General features: G+C 44.4%; 2 protein-coding genes across 2 annotated transcripts; both read left to right on the plus strand.

Annotated features, from left to right (window-relative positions):
• Positions 1 to 32: 32 nt before the first annotated feature.
• Positions 33 to 6,240, plus strand: znf653 (zinc finger protein 653). The gene is made up of 10 exons (XM_041957405.1): positions 33 to 337; positions 521 to 561; positions 1,619 to 1,936; positions 2,077 to 2,591; positions 2,678 to 2,855; positions 3,544 to 3,628; positions 3,772 to 3,889; positions 3,992 to 4,106; positions 4,186 to 4,285; positions 4,518 to 6,240. The coding sequence occupies exons 1-10, from the start codon at positions 33 to 35 to the stop codon at positions 4,693 to 4,695; spliced, it is 1,953 nt and encodes a 650-aa protein (XP_041813339.1). The 3' UTR covers positions 4,696 to 6,240.
• Positions 6,241 to 8,144: 1,904 nt separating this feature from the next.
• tspan35 (tetraspanin 35) lies at positions 8,145 to 13,779 on the plus strand. Its single transcript, XM_041957592.1, has 8 exons — positions 8,145 to 8,340; positions 10,212 to 10,290; positions 10,911 to 11,126; positions 12,200 to 12,274; positions 12,366 to 12,473; positions 12,560 to 12,697; positions 12,801 to 12,893; positions 13,184 to 13,779. The coding sequence occupies exons 2-8, from the start codon at positions 10,234 to 10,236 to the stop codon at positions 13,241 to 13,243; spliced, it is 747 nt and encodes a 248-aa protein (XP_041813526.1). The 5' UTR covers positions 8,145 to 8,340; positions 10,212 to 10,233; the 3' UTR covers positions 13,244 to 13,779.
• The last annotated feature ends 7,583 nt before the right edge of the window (positions 13,780 to 21,362 follow it).

Genomic DNA, 21,362 nt, shown 5'->3' on the forward strand with positions numbered 1-21,362 from the left:
CTTCCGGGATGCCGGTCACAACATCAGCTGCTATGGCCAAGATGGCGCACCGCCTAGCAGAGCTGGAACTTCCCCTGGACGTTGACCAAGCTGGGGACCAAGGGAAAGGCGTTTTGAGGCGCTGCAGAGGACGACCCAGGCTCACAGACTCCGACCGAGCTCAGAGGCGCCTTGAATCCCGAAAGAAGTACGATGTGAGGAGAGTATATCTGGGAGAGTCGCACAAGCTGTGGAGTGAGCTCCGCAGGCGGACCAGTCTGAGTGATGCTGGACTGGCACATTATCTGATCCTGCTCAACTCCACCTATGGAGAAAAATACCAGCAGAAATATTGCGGGTGAGTGCCATCAAAACAATAGCCAATTTATTTTTGACTAGCTGACATAACCTAATTAGACCGTGCAAGTTGTCTACTGTAATATTATTAACGTTATCTTTTCCCTCAGCTACATTGAGTAGATGTCTTATTCTGCTTAAACCGAGCAGTCATTGCCCCAATTGACCTGTTTTTACATTTCAGGAAGAAAATTGCTCCAGAAGTCCCTTTAAAACAGAAAAAAGGTGAGCGGAAATCTGAGGAAGGACAAAATAAAATTACTGATAAATTCAAAGGATGAGACACTAAGTCAAAGTTAAAATTTTCCAAAGTAAAATTATGCAATCCTAAATTATACGAATTATGTTTTAAGTCACAATTGTGACACAGTGATTGGATCCTGACTGACAAACTGGCCAGGTGGATATGCTGGCTGCTATTAGCTTACTGCAGATACAGAATATCTGTATCGAGGTTTAGGGTTAGAAGCTGTGTCACCTTATCGGAGTTTGTCCAACAGACAAACACTGACAAGTTGATTTTTGGTTAAATGTCCCGCACAGTATGTATCTTGGTTACAATTCTTAAAAACAGCAAGATTGTTTGTGCTGTCTTTTTAAAAAAGATGTGTATTGGATTTTTCAATTTCCAAACACCAGTGTCAGTAAATGGTCATATATTTATCTTATTTATCTAAGTAAAATGTTCCAATTAAATCAAATATTGAAATAGTAGAATAAAGTATAATAGTGAAATAAGTTGCAATTTTGACTTTTGACCTAAGCTTGGAACCTTAGGTTTACTGCTTATCTCGTCTTATGTGACATTGAATTGAATCTCTTTGGTTTTGGACATAACCTTGGGCTTTAGAAAGTTGTGACATGTATTTTTCACCACTTTCTGGTAAAGTAATCAACAAGTTAATCAGTGATGAAAATGTATTGGAATGGTAAATTGCAGCACAAAGAGATAGACTTTGCATCTTTTAAATGTGACTCAGAGAGTCAAAATTCAGAATTACTATCTCACAAATTTGACTTTAAAAGACAAACTTTTGGCTTATTACCTCATAATTATGACTTTGTGTCTCATTATGTGCACTTCTTAATATTTCGATTTTTTTTTTGCACCAAGAATAGTTGCTCACTCTCTTGTTAATATTCATCTAACAAATCAACAAGGCATTCAAATCTGATAAGTCAGATTTACATGCAGATTCAAAATTTGACAAAATCCTCTGGAATCCAGCTCTTCACTCGCCTGCGATCGTCCTTCGATCGGCTAACTTTTGTTGTTTCCCAGGCAGGAAGGAGCGTGTCTCCAGCCTCCAGAGCCTGGTGTGTTGGTACCAGGAGCACTCCTGCTCCTGCCCTCATGAGCCCCATCTCAGAGCCCTGGAGCCCCAACCCAACTTCTCCACGGCTGCCATCTGGCAGTGTGACTCTAACCACTCATTTGTGCAATACCTTTTCTCACCACCGAGGGAGGCAAGTGACTCTGAGCACGAAGCTGAAGTGAACGGAGAAGGCGATGCAGAGAATGCAGCAAAAACAGATGTGACGGTGGCTAAAGGTGTAGTGAACAGGAGGAGGAGAAAGGAGGCTCACAAACAGTTCAAAGGTGCAGAACTTTATTCTCTTGACTTTATTCTTTGAGTCATTTAGAGGTATTCATTTTATTTGGTGATATTCTGAGTTGTTAAATGTTTTTGAATGAATTCTGTGATGATCAACATATTATATTTGTCCGCTTTTGCGTAGACGTGGAAGAAATAGTGGATGTGTCTGAGGTACAGGATACCACCATGAGCCCGGTAGAACAGGCTGCAGCTCAGAACCACCAACCCATTATAAAGGCCCCTTCCAGGGATGTTCCACTGACAGGACAGCCTGTCTGGGAGATGGAGATGGTTGTGGAGCAACAGCAAGGCTCCCCTGCTGCAGAATTTCACTCTATCCCCTCAGAGGAGGAGGCTGAGGAGGCTGAGGATCTGAGGCGCGGCAGAGATGGGAGAGACGAAGAGATCAGGACTGTACCGCACGGTTACGACTGTGTTACCGTGACAGCGTCCTTAGCCGACAAACTGGAGAAGACGGACGAGGACTCTGTGCTGTCACAGAGCTTGGATTGCTCAGTCCCCCTGAGAGCTCAGCCGGAGCTGTTGGCCCCGCCGCCCATGCAAGAGCAGAGCGAGCTGTTTGACTCTCAGACTCTGCAGACGGTGGTGACCAGCTGTGAGATTCCTGACCAGAGGGCCACGTTAGAAGGCTCACAGGTAGGTGATTGAGCACCTTGCAGAGATGCTGGTATGCGCCATACTATTTATTTTCTCAAATGTTACCATTGTTTTTCCATCCCTAGTTAATTATCATCACTGGCCCCAGCTACGAGGCCCTGGCATCAGAGGGCATCCAGCTCAACATGGGTGGTGGAAACGTGGAGGAAGTCACCTGCACTGTCATCGGGGGTGTCACCTACAACCAGGTTTGCGCATCTGATTCCAAACTCCGAACAGCGGAGGATGAAGACTCCATGACAGGTGCGCATTATTCAGAACTGACACTATGTTGTTTGGACTCTTAAAATGCACACAGGGTGGCTGAATCCAATAATAATAATGATATTAATAATAATGTTGATGCAGGGACTGTTTTTAGGTGTAGGTAGCTAGACCTGCGCCAGTCAGCCTTCATTTTCCTGGGAAATCGTACCTGGTGGCAGACAAAATTGCACAGTGAAAATGAGGCTTATAGACAATAAATCTAATTGCAGACAGTGTCATTTTTCAATAGCAATTACAGTGTGCAATTGGTATTTGCTTCATAATGATACATTAAAGCAAAAAAACTTGTTTATTGCCAGTTTAATGCTTAAATAACCCGCAGCATTAAAACCAGCATTCATCATATCGGACACTAGTGTGCATGTTGGCATGGCACAGAGCAGAAGCTCAGATGAATTATGATAAAATATAATTGCACCATATAGCTATGAAAAGATCAGCCCGCTCAGGGCCACCAGTGGGTGTCTGGCATGGGCACAAAAGCAGCCAAAAACATCTAAATACTATTACTACTAAAGCTACAAGGAGTCCCATATTATAGTGCATATTGTGTGACGCCCATCCAGGCTTGACTAGTGTGACGAAAGTCCTGGAGATCCCTGAAGATTCAGCCAATAACTGCTCAAGTCTTTTTGTAATAAGTCCTTGCACTTTTTCTCTGCAGGTTTGAGTGACAAGCAGCTGCTGCAGCCCAATGTTGACGCTCTGGAGCTGGGAAGCGACAGAGAGCTGCAGCGGAGTCTGAGCAGGTTAGTAGCCGACATGCTCTGCTTGGTGATCCAGTGCATGTGACATTCAGACACACTGAGAAGGATTTGAAGTCTAGGAGACCCGCTCCACTCATTGTCCTCTTGGTTTCGTGAACTGAAGTCTGCAGCGTCTGTTTTTGCAGCGTCAGGTCAAAGAGAAACCGGCGAGGCCCCGTCATTGAGGCGGATGGGATGCTCAAGATGTTCCACTGTCCATATGAGGGCTGCAGTCAAGTCTATGTAGCCATTAGCAGCTTTCAGGTAAAACAGCTTTTTTTCATTCATACTTTACATTTCGGCTTCAGTTTATGTAGCTGAAGATTTACAAGATTTAACCATCTTTTTCCACCTCTGTCGCTGTAGAATCACGTCAACCTCGTTCACAGGAAAGGGAGGACCAAGGTTTGCCCTCATCCAGGCTGTGGGAAAAAGTTCTACCTGTCAAACCACCTGCATCGCCACATGATCATCCATTCAGGTGGGCTCACAAAGACACTCTTGTCATGTCTGAATGTCATCATAATAAACTTCCAGTATGTAACGGAATATGTTCACAGGGGTCAGAGATTTCATCTGTGAGACATGTGGAAAGTCGTTTAAGCGTAAAAATCACCTGGAGGTTCACCGGCGGACACATACAGGGGAAACACCACTCCAGTAAGTTATTACAGCTGAAAACACATCTTAGCATTGAATATGTTTTACACTAAGCACGTTAGACTGTGAAGTGAAGTGAACCTGGATTCATTTCATCTCGTGGATGCAGAAATGAAAACTAAGCAGTATTTTAGAGGATAAAGGTTCTGGCCTGTAATCATCTGCACAATCGTCACTCCTCTTTTCTCTCCTGCTGCTTTTTTCTTGTCCTCTCAACCACATCATCAATCAGATGTGAAATCTGTGGCTACCAGTGTCGCCAGCGCGCGTCCCTGAACTGGCACATGAAGAAACACACTCCGGAGACCCACTACAACTTCACCTGTGAGTTCTGTGAGAAGAGGTTCGAGAAGCTGGACAGTGTTAAATTCCATAAGCTGAAGAGCCACCCAGACAAGCAGGCCACCTGAGGTGTTCGGACACTGCTGATTGGAGCTAAACAAGCACAGGCTGGCCCTTGACATCCGAAGGGAGATATCTAGTGAAGAGACAGTCTCTCCTTTCCTGTGTTTGTCCTGCCTCTCATGTCCAGGAACTTGTGGACACACAAGCAGTGTGGGCCAGTCTAACAGCTGTGTCAGAGCACAGGGCCAAACACGGGCTTCAAACTTATTTGAAAAAGATGAATTCAGTGTTGGTTGATGATGTCCAATTGACCGTTCGCTAAACCCCTCCCCCGAACAGCTCATAGCTCAACAGCCTAACCAGGCACGGCAGTTCAGTCAGGCTTTGGATTTCTCTACATGTTGATTCGATGTGCACGGCTGTCGTAAGAGAGAATTTCCACATGTCGAGATTTTGGCTGGTGGTTTCTTTAAAAAAATTTCCAAAGGCAAACTCATAAGAACAGATGTTTAAGGGATGGATTAAACCTGTGTGTTTATCTGCTCTAATGTAACAAACAAACATTAGCATGGCTGCCTAACTAGCTTACTACCTACAATAGTAACCTGTCGTTACTTCCAAAGGCAGCAACATTTCATCCTCTGTTATTTTTTTCTTGTTACAGGTTATGTTAAAAAAGCCCTGTTCATGATTGCACATTCAATGTGTGGTATTTCCCCACTGTGTGGGAGCCAGTCCAGGATGCTTCTAAATCAGAGTGAGGCTAACATTAGCGGCTCTGTCCTGCTCCAAATTGGATCTGGGAAACATTACATTCCAGCAGCTCCAGCTAAACTTGCTATTCGAGATAGCGTTACGTTCTCCAAACTTAGGTCTCGTCCTAAAAACCTTTTCTGTTATATGTTTAAAGCGGAACATTCAGTTTGAGAATATGAAGACAGATAAAGCATAGATCTAACTTAGTGAACGGTCAATAACAGATTTGATAGAAGATATTTTCCATTAAACCAAAACAAATTGTATGCCTTGTTTGTTTTGCAGTGGTGTAAAGGGCACATTATCTGTATGGGTTAAAACATGGAAAACACTGGTATGGTCCGTTGAAGAAGGTTAGGGATGATTTAAATATGATTGCTTGGTTCATTGTACTTTTCTCAGTGAAGAGTATATATACACCACAAACCAGCGTAGTGGGTAAATATTATATAGAGATATAAGAGCTCACTACACTACTGTTAAATATACTTGAAATTAAGGCTGTGAAATCGACATCTTTGAGGTTAGAGCGTTGTGTGTTGAACCACGCTGCCTGTACTGACACAAATGCAGAGTCCTCCATTTCATTTATTCTGCAATCGAGCATCTGTTGTGTGGACCAGCAGTCGTGAGCTTGCAATTCCTAAAAAGAGTTGACACAATCCCAGTGTCCTGGCTCACAGGCACCAATGAGAAGTCCTGTGAGTTTAATGTGACAATTTCTCAGGAAAGTTCCCCTCTGTCCTCTGCTGTTCCTTTCTTTTGTTGTGTCTGTTTTATTTTCTAAGAAATGCACTTTTATTCTCCCCTGTCAGTTTTGTTAACTGATGAATCACTAAAATATGTGAATTTGACTTGTATTTGTATCTTTTTCTGAAAGACATTTGTTGACACAAATGGTTAATAATATGCAGCGTGTTCATGCCTCTTGCATAATGCACTCAGGGGTGTGTGTGGGCGTGCATAAGTAGAAAGAAAAGACATGAAAAGCATGAGTGACATGACACCTAGTCATGAAATTACTCTGCAGATACTGGACCCTTTCAGTCAGCTGCATGTTGGACATGTCATTTGTTTCTGGATGTTTGTAAAGGAATAAGGTTTAACATGGAGGAACATGAGTTCATCTTCAGGTCACAAGAGTATTTAGTCAGAGATGGAAGTTCAAATTTGGATTTTCAGACTGAAATATTAAGTAATATAAAATGGATTGGATAAAGGATTTAAATCTGTGATGAGTTATTATTATTCATTCATTTATTTCATTAAAGCAGAGTCCACACCCACTCTGATCAGCTGTTAACATGCTGTGATTGATCATCAGCACTCTGCTGCTGTAAATCATCTATTCTTCTCCATTCTTTTGCAGGTGAGTTAGTCATTTCTATCTGTCACGGTGTTATTTGATCTCTGTCATAAAAGGATTGTGAATGAGGCCAAAGTCTGAGGAGCAAAGCATAAACATTTTATATTAGAATTTCACTCCAAGTAAACTCACTGTACAGTACTAAAGTGTGTACAGCAACATGAATAAGAAAATAATGAATAAAACGCTAGAAAGCACAAACAGCAACAAAAGGACAAAGAAATTCGAAGAAAGGACCATCCTTCCTCAAAATGACATTCACAAACCCTGCATCCAGCCCAGCGACACAAACCACACCCAAACACACACATCAGGAAACCAGATCCTGACAGGTCAGACTGGAGCAGGTTAGAAATGACTGAAGGTTATTTGGTCCTGGAGAAATATGTTTGCATGTACACAAGAGGCCTCCGCTGCCTCCTTTATGAGCCGTCCTTTTATTTGTGAGGTCATTATGAAAGAGAGCATTCTGCTCTCAGCACACCTCCAGCATGTCACCAAGGCAAACACACTTACCTTTGCATTCTGTGGAAAAACACACCCTGCTAGCACGAGTGGTCACGAATCATTTTACACTTTGAATAGTTCAGAAAAATAAATGGTCAAGGCGCTTTAAGTGCTGCAATAAATACAAATGTTAACACCTCCAATTTCAAGTAGATGTAGATGTTTCAAGTTATGTGGTCACAGCTAGTTTCAGTAGTTTGCTAAATCACTCATTTTTAAGTTGTGCTTCTGTCCACCTAGTGAATGTTAACCCAATATTCACTCTCCTTTTAGCTCTGTTTGGTCTCATCTGGCTCCGTAACTGCTAAATTCTCCACTATGTTAACCAGCTGCTGTTTGATTCTGGTAGATTGCAGAGGCTTGCCAAAGGTAGCATCAAGGTCAGGGAAAACTACAATAGAAATGATGTTTCAGTCACTGTTGATCTTCAGGTCATTGCTCTGAGAAGAGTTGTTTAACAGCAGTGCTGTGGTTACATCTGAAACCAGAGTGGAACACACTGTATGCTCTGCAGCTGCAAGCATAATGATTATCCAGTTATTGACTATGTATGCGTCTTTTTCAGTAATTTGGGCATAGAGGTTTAAGATTGGCCCGTAGTTACTAATTACAGATGGCTGCAAACATAAATGCTCACATTATTGTGTCATATTTACAAACTGTGTTGAAATTAGCACCTTGAAACAGAGGCTCATGTGTGTGTTTGAAGCGCATACAGGTGTTCTCTCTCCTCGCCTCCCTCCCTCGGGTGACCAGCCTAACTCCATGGTGATGTGTGTTTTTACTCGGCTGCTCTGGTCACACCCACCCGCTCTCCCCTCCCTTCCAAGTGCTTAGAACCGGCCGGCAGCCTTAAAATAAAAGCAGAAACCTGGATAAGGCGCCCGGAGGCTCTTCACATCTAACGGAGCGAGAGAGTGCATCGTGGGTCGTTTTCAGAGGAGAGCAGAATAATACACTACTGTGCGCCTGTTATCTCACAGTCAGTCTGCTCCCACAGCAGCAGCCTCCATCACCACGGTGAAGGACTCTTAGCAGTGACCCAGCCTCAGAGCACGTCCTTGGATATTTCCTGTGAAAGGTAAGCCGAAGAATGACTTAACTTAGGCCGACCCTGATTTAAAGTTAAACACTAGCTTCTCCGTGTGGGTTTTAAGTGTTTTGGTTATTTTTCAAGTGCGGTACCAACACAGGGAGGGACCTATCCAACAATGATCCTTTGTCTCCTGAGACCTGCCTGCAATTATTCCATTCAATGGCGTTCTTTGAGATTTGTCTGTCTTTGTTTATGGTGGAAGTTGGTCAGTCAGAGACCTAACAAATGGTCACCCTGTAATCTGCTCACATTACATGTAAACACATGTAAATAAGTCCCATCAAACGAGAGCGTCTCTTTTTTTGTCACTGTGTGTTCTAAGACACAACGGAAGCGCACACTGCATTTTTTCTGCTTTTTTTAAGACTTGCATGTGATTCTAGCCTGTTAATACATCACCAGGCCGACTCGTGGGTGTCAGAGTGCAATCACTGACCGCGAGGAAGTGGGAGAAGTTTGGAGGAGTGAAATGATAGAGGGGGAGTTTGGGGAGTCAGTGCAACCACTCGTTATTGTTTCTGAGAGCATCCCGGCCCCCGAATGTATGATTAACTTGATGACGAGCAGCTTTGCACTAACAGCTGAGGCAGGCTCAATGAACTGACAAGCCACTTCCTGGTTTGGGTTCATTTGATATATTTGTCTGATATTTGTGGAAGGTGTTAAGCACTGGAAAGAACTGTAAAGACTGTAGTAGAAAGGTGAAATAATAGTGAGAGGATGCCACGAGGGAGATCCCGGTTCTCAGAAAGCAGCCGGCTGCTTCACACAATAGGGTTCTGCTCAGTCATCGTCGTTGGGGATAACAATTTGTCTGTTTTGTCACACCACACAAAGGGCACTGTTCCCCGTCTGGGAGGTCTCCACACACACACACACACACACACGCATTTGGAAGTGACAATCTTGAAGTGGCTCTAGAATAGTAGAGGTTGTAAAAGGGGATGGGAGGAGAAGATTTTAGATAGGATACTGTGTGTGTGTGTGTTTGATGTGTGAAGATGATGAAGAAAGGTAAATGGTATGTATTTGTGTGAGCACACTTTTGAAACACACTGAAGAAAATGTGCTACTTTCGCGTGCGAGGTATTTAATGTTGGTCCCTAGATTCAGCATCGTAGTGTAACTCATCCCCGAGTGCTGGGTGTGACGACTCAGCTGGCTGGCCACAGAGTTTTCAATGCAAATACACACACTAGAGTCTTTGTTCCTTTAATATCTCTTGTTTGTGTCCGTATTGGTTCAACCATATTACTTCTAAGTCGACTTTTTTAGTACTTAGTTTTGGAAATTTGAGCACACAGGGGGAATAAATCAAAAAGGGGAAACATTAATAATAATAGTGTTAGCGTTAATAGTGTTGATATGTGACTCCTGGTTTGGTTCCTCGCTCATTTGCATACCACTGGCTTGAAACAGTTTCCCAGAAAACACAGATAGTCATACTTCCGCAATCGTACTACTTCCATTAACTCTGTAGTTAGCAAAGCCGTCAGCCCAGTTCCATGTAAGGTGATGTGTGTCCGGTGAATGTCCTTAGTGTGGAAATGAAAGGCTAAGGGCGCTCTGAGTGTTTGAGAAAGATAAGTTATTAAGCTTACGAAGGGTAAAAGGTGAGGAGTTGGGAAAGTGGCAGGTGTGTCCCCCTCGCCTGCTCTCTCCCGTCCACCTCACAGAGGAAGCAGCTCAGTCCGACTGTTAATTCACCTCCTAGCTGGCAGTGCGAAATACAAGGTTGAGACACACTGTGTGAAAATCATGATATCAAAAGCTTTGAAAGCTGATGACAGAATGCTGAACAGTATTGTTTGACCGAAACTGAACAGTGTCTTTTTTATCCTTTTGTTCGTCTATAGGTAGAACAATCGGCAGCAAAAAATGGGATGTTTTGGGTTCCTCAAAGGCATGATGTTTGTCTTCAATGGCATCATCTTTGTAAGTTTTCATGTTTAATTTGAAATATTTCCAACTATTAGTTATTTTTACTCGAATGCTGACACTTTTACAGGTTACTTTTGCATTAACTGTGGTTTGTAGTGTGAAAGATGTAAGAAAACCTGGAAAAAACGACATGTTTGTGACACAGAAATGAGTCAATGGGGCGTTTCATGACACACCTGAGAGAATGAATTCAATATGTGTCAAAATGTACAAAATGTGAAGCATCCCCTCTATTTGATTCAGCTGTTGTTCACTTTTGACTTCACGAAAAAACATTTTTAAAAGGGGCACCCAAGCAGCTTAACGCTGCACTTCCATGAAGTCTTTGGACCTGTGAGAGACTGTTTAAAGGAATGAATGTTCATCTTAGAAGCTGCAGAGGGCATTGCTTCCTGAGTTTTAGTCCCTTATGTGGGACAAGCTCCAAAATGCTGGATCCTACAATTCCCATAATGCAACTCATCTTCCATTAGGCCCTCCTTGCTTATTTAACATCCACGCCTCTTTTTGCAGGCTGAGTAATACAGTACTCCTCATGACAAGTAACTGACCTTTATGTGCAAATTTGGAGTTTCCCTTTAATCCTTGATCTTTTCCCCGTCACTCTCCCTCAGTTGGCGGGTGCTGCCATCCTGGGCGTTGGGATCTGGGTGAAGGTGGACAGCGGCTCCGTCCTCAGCTTTCTCGGGAAAATTGAAAATGCACCAGCAGAGCTCAGTCAGGTGCTCAACGTGGGCTACCTGCTGATTGCATTGGGAGCACTCCTGGTCGTCATCGGCTTCCTAGGCTGCTGTGGAGCCGTCAGAGAAAGCAAGTGCATGCTGCTTCTGGTAGGTTGTTGTTGGCTACTTTATGGAGGCTAGAAGGAATAGATCAACATTTTTTTTCCTGTAGTTGAGAATTTAAAAAAAATCCTGTCTACACAAGCAGTGTTTTTAAAGGAAAACTTCATCTTCATCCCCATGAAAATGCAAAACCAAAATTGAAGCGCTGTAAAGACTAAACCAACAGGTGTCAATATAACCCAACCTTGAAGCCATGTTGGACAATCAGAAGCCTGAAAAAAAGCTGTTACTGGCTGAGATGCTGGTAGGCTGGTACCCTTTGGACAGAGCTAGGCTAGCTACATCCCCCTGTTTCAAGTCTTTGTGCTAATCTAAGCTAATGCTGGTTGTAGTATCAGATTTACCATACAGACATGTGACTGGCATCAATCTTCTTATCTTTCGGCAAGAAAGAAGAATAAGTATACTTTTCAAAAGAACTATTGCTTTGAAATGTAAGAACTAATTCTGCAAATTTGTTTCCATAAGCATAATTTCAATAGTTCCCATCCAAATTTGGTGCGAATTTTGCAATTCCACCCACTGCTGTGGTATGAATAAGAGTTATATTGAAATTAACAGATGGTGGTGCTTATTTTCCACAGGCTCCATTAATCGAGAAGAACAAGGCGCAATGAGATAATGTAATTCAAAGAGTAGTCAAAGCTCAGTGGAAAACATGATGGAAATATGGCATTTATGGTTGTTTCATGTATTTAGGAAGGTCACACTCTCCTCATCGGCAACACAGGTCTGGTGTTTTCGTCTGCTGCTACTTTTTGTCTCTGGAGTGATCAAGTCACGAGCTTCACATAGGCCTACATTATGATTTAAGTCGTTTAGGTCTGTTTACATTGTGCATTGCTGCTTTTCTTTTCTTTTCTTTTCTTTTTACTAATAGTCTCATTTTTTTCATTTCATCCTATTGTAAAAATGTCTTTTTTCTACCCTGTTTTTTATGTGCAAATTGAAAAGCACATAAAAACATTCACACAGTATAATGAAATAAAGTTCAGCAAACGTCCCCTTTTGAAAATCCCATTCCACTAAAATGTTCAACATTCTGATCTTGTCCCTAGTTTTTTATCATCATCCTGCTGGTCTTCATAGCAGAGGTTGCAGGAGCAGTGGTGATCTTGGTATTCAGACCCTTGGTGAGTCAACTAAGGAACTTTTTCACACAGAGGATGTCAGTGCCGCCTTTTGGTTCTTGGATGCAAAAGCTGCCGTGTGCTTGTGTTTTAGGCGAATGAGTTGTTTACCAAGCTTGGCACAGCAGCAGTCCAGAACATCAAGGCGGACTATGGGAAAAATCCAGACGTCACAGGACTGTGGAACACTACAATGAGCACAGTATGCCACTCAGTTGAACAAATGACAAAATGTCAGTCACTTCACCGATGCCTTGTGTAACATGCTCTCTTTTTTGTCCACGTCAGTTAAAATGTTGTGGATTCTACAACTCCTCAGACTTCGTGGGCTCTCCGTTTTATGTGGACCACAACCAACAATACCCACCACAGTGCTGTCCAGGCGCTGAACAACCGTGTAATCAAACGGTGGCGGACAGTGCCGCGGTACGGGCTTTGGAAGTAGTAGATGCGACATAAACATCCGTCTGCGTGATTCCAAAGCTTTTTGAACGAATGAGTGTTTACCTCAACTTTTTATTTTCCTCAGACAATCACTGGCTGCTTCCCAAAGATCAAGAAGCTGATTGACGACAACACAGTGGTTATTGTGGGAGTGGCCCTGGGAATTGCAGCACTAGAGGTACGACTTTGCTTCTCATCCTCTTCATTTATAGCGCTCACTTAGCTCATCAGAGACAGAGAGAGTATAAATGACTGTAAATGAAGGATTATCCAGCAACTGATGACTAATATCTGGTGTCAGGCATGAATGTGAGATAATAAATATCTATTATCAGATATTAATACATTTCTAATTCAAATCAACATTTGGTTAGCCGTTGAAAAAACATGCTTTGACTTTTATTCAGCATCATTTTTTTTACTTCGCTTTTTAACTGCATGTTTCACTAATATGTACAATCTCCTCAGATATGTGCCATGGCTGTCTCCATGATCCTCTACTGCAGAATAAAATCCAGGAACGACTAACTGCACCTGGCGAAGGCTTTAGATGGATCATTCTAATCGCTGGAGCCTTTCTGCTTCCTACTTGGCCTTTAGAGGGGGGGCGGGCTGTGCCTTTATCTTGCAAAAATGCCTCAACATTTAGAACAGTTCACATCAGATCTTATGCAATCAGAATTACTGAATGACATAACAAATCTATTTTTACTACACTTAAATCTATCTAATAGATGTCATATATGAATGTATCTCCTTCTTAAGAATACTACGTTTGTAAAACAGGCTACACACACACACACACACACACACACACACACACACACTGTCTGCTTCACCAGGGATTATTTAAAAATGTCAAGCAGAGCTACTACCTGTAACACATGGCCAGTTAATGAGGAATTACATGACAGCAGTGTTCGTTGTGATAATGAAACAAAGGCTGGTGTGTTGGACACAGGAACCACTATTATGAATGTTGTGACTATGATGTAGCTTCTAAAACAGCAAAAGAAATGATGCATTATTTGTATGTATGTTGTAAGGTGATCAATTTTGAAATAAAGTGCAAAGTATTTGTAGACCCTGGTGAGTTTTTTTTTTTTTTTTACGGCGGGGAAGGATAATCTACAAACTGCAGGTAACAAGCAAGCAGGTCTGATAACAAACACATTTGAAGCACATGAGGGTTAAAAGTGCGTTTTCACCGACTAAGTTTGAAAATATTGGGCTGGACATTAGTGCCACTAGGTCCCATTTTGTGCCTGAAACTACTGCGGCAGCAACAGTGGAAACACGAGCTCTGATTCAAAATTTTGTTTAGACAAGATAACATACAACACATGAAGGGTTTATCTGAAACAGGATCAGGCTAACTGTTTTGGTTTATTTAGCTCAATAAAAGTTAAACGGTGGTGGCTAATGTGTAACTTGGAGCAAATGGTATTTACCCTTATTTTTAGATAAGCGGGCTTTTGCATCTGCAGCATGAATTTATCAAGGAGCAGCCACCATTAAGAAAGCCACGAGTCCCAAACCTGCAGTTTGTCAACATGAGTTGGCTGTGAATCACTTTGGACTTTGCACTTTGCTCACACTTTGGGATCAGGCCAGCAGCCGTCACTGTTTCATTTGAATCATCTTAATCGTGTGCTGTCAATCACATCTTTTGTTCAGAATTGCTCAGTTGTGCTTATGTGCTGACACCATTATTATCTTTGAATGAAGACACCTGCTACAGTGTAAATTTCATGGTACACGCCAGTTTGTTGTACAAAGCCTTGTGTGGCTCCAAAGGGAGCTGTGTGAAATCTGACAAATTGCCTCATGTCATGTCATTTGGGGGGTGTGGAGTTAGAAAGAAGCGAGATTAACAGGCATCTGCAACCCGCTCCTCATCTCTGCTTGTGGCTAGCACCTTGAGGCTACATTAGCTGCTACTATCAGAACACACCTGAATCTCTGACTGAAGTGTCAAGGGTTGAGTTGCATTGTGGGTAATAATATTCACAGGCATTATGGGTAATGTAGGCACCAGCACTTGACAAGGAAAAGCTAAACCTGTGGGATTGTTGCACATCCCGGGGTGCAGGTAGAGGCACTTTGTGGCGTGAATAATGTAAAGAGGAGCTGTCTCTGGTCAGTCAGGCCTTGACTCTATACGTAAACCTGCTTCAGCCAGAGAATCAATAGGACGAGGACATTTGTGGTGTTAAGAAAGAAAGTAAAGCATAAACAAAACACTGGCACATTATTTACAATGTGGATACAAAACTCTCCAAAAGTAAGCAATGCAGTCAACATGGCACACAATAAACATAATAATAATAATAATAATAATAGTTTTTATTTATAACACACTTTACATTTGAATACCAATCTCAAAGTGCACAGTACAGGCATCAATAACAATAAAAGCAACAATAACGATAAAAGCAACAATAACAGTAAAAACAAGCAACACAGCAAAACAACAATAAAAAGCAATAAAAAACAGTCAGAAAGGAAGGTTTTGAGTCCTTTTTTGAAAGCATCCACTGACTGTGGAGCCCTGAGGTGGTCGGGGAGGGCGTTCCACAGACGGGGAACAGCAGCATAATATAAGGGAATATTAGCTAAATGTTAGCGTGTGGCACGTCTTCAGCTTTCAGCTATAGTGGTTAGGCTAATCTTGGCATGTGATGCTATAGGTTGCGGACGTAGGCCATATAAATCCAATCTATAAAAACTGTATTACTACCCCAGGATTTTAACCATAGCGTAACAGTTCGAAATGATCATGCTTCAATTTCATTAAACGTAAAGACAGAAATAAACCTGAAATGATTAGCCATCAAAAACAGTCACACTATCATCTTTTTCTCATTAACTCACTTCAATCAATAACACCAGCTATAAACTGAAACTAAGCATGTATAGAGCATAACTTCTTCACAGAAATCATATCAATATTTTCCCCACATAAAGGCACACACATGAAGACAAGGTGAAAAGAATGACCGCATGTGGACTCATATGCTGTTCACATTTCAGTGCAGTATCACAGTCCTGCCAGAGAGAGGCACTACAGGCCTGTGTCAGTACTGTGAGACACTTACAAATATTAAAATAGTCCATTGGTGCACAAAGTACATCGACTAAGGACTGTACTTGAGTACGATTTTAAGGTACTTGCACTCTTATTGAGCATTTCCATTATCTGCTACTTTATACTTCTACTGCACAACATTTGACAGTAAGATATTCACTTTTTACTGCACGTTTGATGACAGAAGCAGCTACTGGTTAATTTGCACACAAAAATTGTACCTGAAACCTGAATGTGATGACCTTATTAAATATAATAAATTGTTGAAGATAAACCAGACGTCCCCAACCTTTTTGAGCTCTAAACCCTCACAAACATACAGTGTGTAGGTGGGGTCCTTTGTCAACTCTAAATTGTTTATGGGAGCCATTTCCCCCTCTAAACTTCTGTGATGGTTTGAAAGAGGTAAAATTATCCAATATTTCACAAAAATGAAACGATTTGAAAAAATGACTATAATCAGCGTTTGGCCCTGCTAGAGTAGTGTAATGCAGCACACGCTGATGTTGTTAAACACCTCCATGTAATCTGTTACCTGATGATTAACAGGAGACAGTTTATGTAAAGTGCCCCTCTTTACCTTGATGGGTTACTTTGTCATTAAAAAATCTGTTTGAACACATCCTGTTGAACATCTGAAAGACTGTGGTGCCTGGACTTACAGCTTCTGTCCAAAAGATGTCACACTATGCTTCAGAGCCAGACACTGAATGGCATGGCAAAAGGAAGGGACCACTTTTTTCTTCTTGCACTTGAATTTTACAATTTTCTCAGAAGACTAATAACAGGTGCAAACCAAAAGTATATTCCACTATAACTACAGAACACACACCTACTGCAAGCATTCATTGTGGCCTGGACCACCCCTTGTAAAGGGCTTATAAACTGGAAATAATGGTTGATGCTAAAGAAAGTTACTTATTGATCTGCTACAAGTGAAAACAAAGTTTGGGTTGCCAGCTTGTGAAAATACTCCAGCATGACACTTGCTCTGTCTGTTAAGCTTGACTCATTTATGAGACACAAAGGAAGTGTTCACATTAAATGAAGAAAAGTACCTGATCAGTATTTACTCTTCCATCAGTATTATCATTCACAAGTCCCATTTGTTGAGCTTTCAGTGGTGTGTATTCATATCCGTTATCCGATCATTGTGTAGTGTGCACATCTGCCGACTGCATCTCTAACTGACCACCAGGCATCAGTCTGTGTGATCTTCCACAGATCCTCTTCTGTGCTTGAATTCAGATGTCTTTCCTTGATTGGTCCTACATTTTCACAGTCACCACACAGTCTCTCCCTTTATCATACTTCGACATTTATTGCTACTTTTACTGAAGTAAAGGATGTGAGTATGACTTCCTCCAGCACGGCCCTTCCGTGTGTGCCGTGTGCATGTTTTGTATTAAGTCTTATAATCAGTGGGCTACAAGCTGTAGTAAACACAAAGTGTAACTATCTAAAATCAATAATGATTTGTTTAAATTGAATTGATAAATAGGTTGCTGTCAGGTTGTCACATATGTTCAGAGGACTCACAGGATGGCAGCAGCTCTGGCACAAGAGATGGCTGCAGCTCTGGCACAAGAGATGGCTGCAGCTGTAGCTAAGGATCTGGCTGCAACTCTGGCGTCAGAGATGGCTGTAGCTCTGGCTCAGGAGATGGCTGTAGCTCTGGCTCAGGAGATGGCTGCAGCTCTGGCACAAGAGATGGCTGCAGCTCTGGCACAAGAGATGGCTGCAGCTGTAGCTAAGGATCTGGCTGCAACTCTGGCTCAGGAGATGGTTGCAGCTCTGGAACAAGAGATGGCTGCAGCTCTGCCTTCAATGATGGCTGCAGCTCTGCCTTCAGAGATGGCTGCAGCCCTGGCACGGGAGATGGCTGCAGTTCTGGCTCAGGAAATCGCTGCAGCACAAGGAACTTGAGACAGCTGCAGCTCTGGCTGATGAGATGGCTGCAGCTCCAGCTTCGGAGATGGCTGCAGCTCTGGTGCAGAAGATGGCTCGAAGAGAAGGACTGTAGACAACTGCAGCTCTGACTGAGGAGATGTCTGCATCTCTGGCGTCGGAGATGGCTGCAGCTTTGGCGTCGGAGATGGCTGCAGCTCTGGCTCAGGAGATGGCTGCAGCTCTGGCACATGAGATGGCTGCAGCTGTAGCTTAGGAACTGGCTGCAGCTCTGGCTCAGGAGATGGTTGCAGCTCTGGAACAAGAGATGGTTGCAGCTATGGAACAAGAGATGGCTGCAGCTCTGCCTTCAATGATGGCTGCAGCTCTGCCTTCAGAGATGGCTGCAGCCCTGGCACAGGAGATGGCTGCAGTTCTGGCTCAGGAAATCGCTGCAGCACAAGGAACTTTAGACAGCTGTAGCTCTGGCTGATGAGATGGCTGCAACTCTGGTACAAGAGATGGCGGCAGTTCTGGCTCAGGAGATGGTTGCAGCTCTGGCACAAGAGATGGCTGCAGCTCTGGCACATGAGATGGCTGCAGCTGTAGCTTAGGATCTGGCTGCAGCTCTGGCTCAGGAGATGGTTGCAGCTCTGGAACAAGAGATGGCTGCAGCTCTGCCTTCAATAATGAATGCAGCTCTGGAACAAGAGATGGCTTCAGTCCTGGCACAGGAGATGGCTGGAAGAGAGGGAAAGTAGACAGCTACAATTCTGGCACAGGAGATGGCTGCTGCTCTGTCTTCAGAGATGGCTGCAGCCCTGGCACAGGAGATGGCTAGAAAAGAGGGACTGTAGACAACTGCAGCTCTGGCTTAGGAAACAGCTGCAGTTCTGGCTCAGGAAATCGCTGCAGCACAGGAACTTGAGACAGCTACAGTTCTAGTTTGGGAGATGGCTGCAACTCTGGCACAAGAGATGGCTGCAGTCCTGGCACAGGAGATGGCTGGAAGACAGGGAAAGTAGACAGCTACAATTCTGGCACAGGATAATGCTGCAGCTCTGGTTTTGAAGATAGCTACAGCTCTGGCTAAGGAGATGGCTGTAGCACAGGAACTGGAGACAGCTGCAGCCCTGGCACAGGAGATGGCTTCAGCTCTGGCATAGGAGATGACTGCAGGCTGGCTAAGGAGATGGCTATAGCACAGGAACTGGAGACAGCTGCAGCTCTGGCTGAGGAGATGGCTGCAGCTCTGGTTTGGGATATGGCTGCAGCTCTGGCATAGGAGATGACTGCACCTCTGGCAAAAGAAATGGCTGCAGGCCTGGCACAGCAGATGGCTGGAAGAGAGGAATTGTAGACAGCTGCAACTCTGGCTGAGGAGATGGCTGCAGCTCTGGCTTAGGGGGTTGCTGAATCACAGGAACTGCAGCTCTGGTTCAGGGGGTGGCTAAAGCTCTGGCTGAGGAGATGGCTTTAGCACAGGAACTGGAGACAGCTGCAGCTCTGGCATAGGAGATGACTTCAGCTCTGGCACAAGAGATGGCTGCAGGCCTGGCACAGGAGATGGAGGGAAGAGAGGGAAAGTAGACAGCTGCAATTCAGGCACAGGAGATGGCTGCAGCTCTGGTTTTGAAGATGACTGCACCTCTGGCACAAGAGATGGCTGCAGCATTGGCACAGGAGAGGGACGCATCTCTGGCTGAAGAGATGGTAGCAGCTCTGGCACAGGAGATGGATGGAAGAGAGGAGCTGCAGAGGCTGCAGCTCTGGCACAAGAGATTGCTGCAGCTGTAGCTTAGGATCTAGCTGCAGCTCTGGCTCAGGAGATGGTTGCAACTCTGGAAAAAGAGATAGCTGCAGCTCTGCCTTCAGAGATGGCTGCAGCCCTGGCACAGGAGATGGCTAGAAAAGAAGGACTGTAGACAATTGCAGCTCTGTCTTAGGAAACAGCTGCAGTTCTGGCTCAGGAAATCGCTGCAGCACAGGAACTCGAGACAGCTGCAGCTCTGGCTCGGGAGATGGCTGCAACTCTGGCACAAGAGATGGCTGCAGGCCTGGCACAGGAGATGGCTGGAAGAGAGGGAAAGTAGACAGCTTCAATTCTGGCACAGGAGATGGCTGCAGCTCTGGTTTTGAAGATGGCTACAGCTCTGGCTAAGGAGATGGCTTTAGCACAGGAACTGGAGACAGCTGCAGCTCTGGGTGAGGAGATGGCTGCAGCTCTGGCTTGGGATGTGGCAGCAGCTCTGGCATAGAAGATGACTGCAGCTCTGGCACATGAGATGGCTGGAAGAGAGGAACTGTAGACAGCTGCATCTCTGGCTGAGGAGATGGCTGCAGCTCTGGCTTAGGAAACAGTTGTTGCTCTGGGCTAGGAGATGGCTGCAGCTGGAGCTCTGGTTTTTGAGATAGTCAAAGCTCTGGCACAAGAGATGGCTGCAGCATTGGCACAGGAGAGGGATGCAGCTCTGGTTTAGGAGATAGTAGCAGCTCTGGCACAGGAGATGGATGGAAGAGAGGAACTGTAGAGGCTGCAGCTCTGGCACAAGAGATTGCCGCAGCTGTAGCTTATGGTCTGGCTGCAGCTCTGGCTCAGGAGATGGTTGCAGCTCTGGAACAAGAGATGGCTGCAGCTCTGGCTCAGGAGATGGTTGGAGCTCTGGCACAGGAGATGGCTAGAAAAGAAGGACTGTAGACAACTGCAGCTCTGGCTTAGGAAACAGCTGCAGGTCTGGCTCAGGAAATCGCTGCAGCACAGGAACTGGAGACAGCTGCAGCTCTGGCTTGGGAGATGGTTGCAACTCTGGCACAAGAGATGGCTGCAGGCCTGGCACAGGAGATGGCTGGAAGAGAGGGGAGTAGACAGCTACAATTCTGGCACAAGAGATGGCGGCAGCTCTGGTTTTGAAGATGGCTACAGCTCTGGCTAAGGAGATGGTTGTAGCACAGGAACTGGAGACAGCTGCAGCTCTGGCACAGGAGATAGCAGCAGCGCTGGCTTGGGATATGGCTGCAGCTCTGGCATAAGAGATGGCTGCAGGCGTGGCAAAGCAGATGGCTGGAAGAGATGAAGTGTGGATAGCTGCATCTCTGGCTGAGGAAACAGTTGTTGCTCTGGCTCAGGGGGTGGCTGCAGCTCTGGCACAGGAGATGGCTGCAGCTCTGTCTTAGAAAACAGCTGCAGCTCGGGCACAGGAGATGGCTGCAACTCTGGCACAAGAGATGGCTGCAGGCCTGGCACAGCAGATGGCTGGTAGAGAGGAACTGTAAACAGCTGCAACTCTGGCTGAGAAGATGGCTGCAGCTCTGGCTTAGGAAACAGCTGTAGCTCTGGCTTTGGGGGTTGCTGCAGCACAGAAACTGGAAAAAGCTGCAGTCGTGGTTCAGGAGATGGCTGCAGCTCTGGCACAGGAGATGGCTGCAACTCTGGCACTCTCTTGAGATGGCTGCAAGTCTGGCTAAGGAATGGCTGTAGCACAGGAACTGGAGACAGCTGCAGCTCTGCCTGAGGAGATGGCTGCAGCTCTGGCTTGGGATGTGGCTGCAGCTCTGGCATAGAAGATGACTGCAGCTCTGGCACATGAGATGGCTGGATGAGAGGACGTATAGACAGCTTCACCTCTGGCACAGGAGATGGCTGCAGCTCTGGCTTAGGAGAGGGCAAGAGCT

The sequence above is a fragment of the Chelmon rostratus genome, chromosome 17 (genome assembly GCF_017976325.1).
Source record: "Chelmon rostratus isolate fCheRos1 chromosome 17, fCheRos1.pri, whole genome shotgun sequence".
Taxonomy (NCBI): domain Eukaryota; kingdom Metazoa; phylum Chordata; class Actinopteri; order Chaetodontiformes; family Chaetodontidae; genus Chelmon; species Chelmon rostratus.

What these genes read in the sequence shown, in the direction of transcription:
- znf653 (XM_041957405.1), top strand. Translation starts at nt 33, where the DNA reads ATGGCCAAGATGGCGCACCGCCTAGCAGAGCTGGAACTTCCCCTGGAC. An exon ending in GGCTCACAAACAGTTCAAAG is followed by an intron (nt 1,937 to 2,076) that starts GTGCAGAACTTT and finishes GCTTTTGCGTAG; the next exon opens with ACGTGGAAGAAATAGTGGAT. An exon ending in CCACATGATCATCCATTCAG is followed by an intron (nt 4,107 to 4,185) that starts GTGGGCTCACAA and finishes ATATGTTCACAG; the next exon opens with GGGTCAGAGATTTCATCTGT.
- tspan35 (XM_041957592.1), top strand. Translation starts at nt 10,234, where the DNA reads ATGGGATGTTTTGGGTTCCTCAAAGGCATGATGTTTGTCTTCAATGGC. An exon ending in TCTTCAATGGCATCATCTTT is followed by an intron (nt 10,291 to 10,910) that starts GTAAGTTTTCAT and finishes ACTCTCCCTCAG; the next exon opens with TTGGCGGGTGCTGCCATCCT. An exon ending in GGAACACTACAATGAGCACA is followed by an intron (nt 12,474 to 12,559) that starts GTATGCCACTCA and finishes TGTCCACGTCAG; the next exon opens with TTAAAATGTTGTGGATTCTA.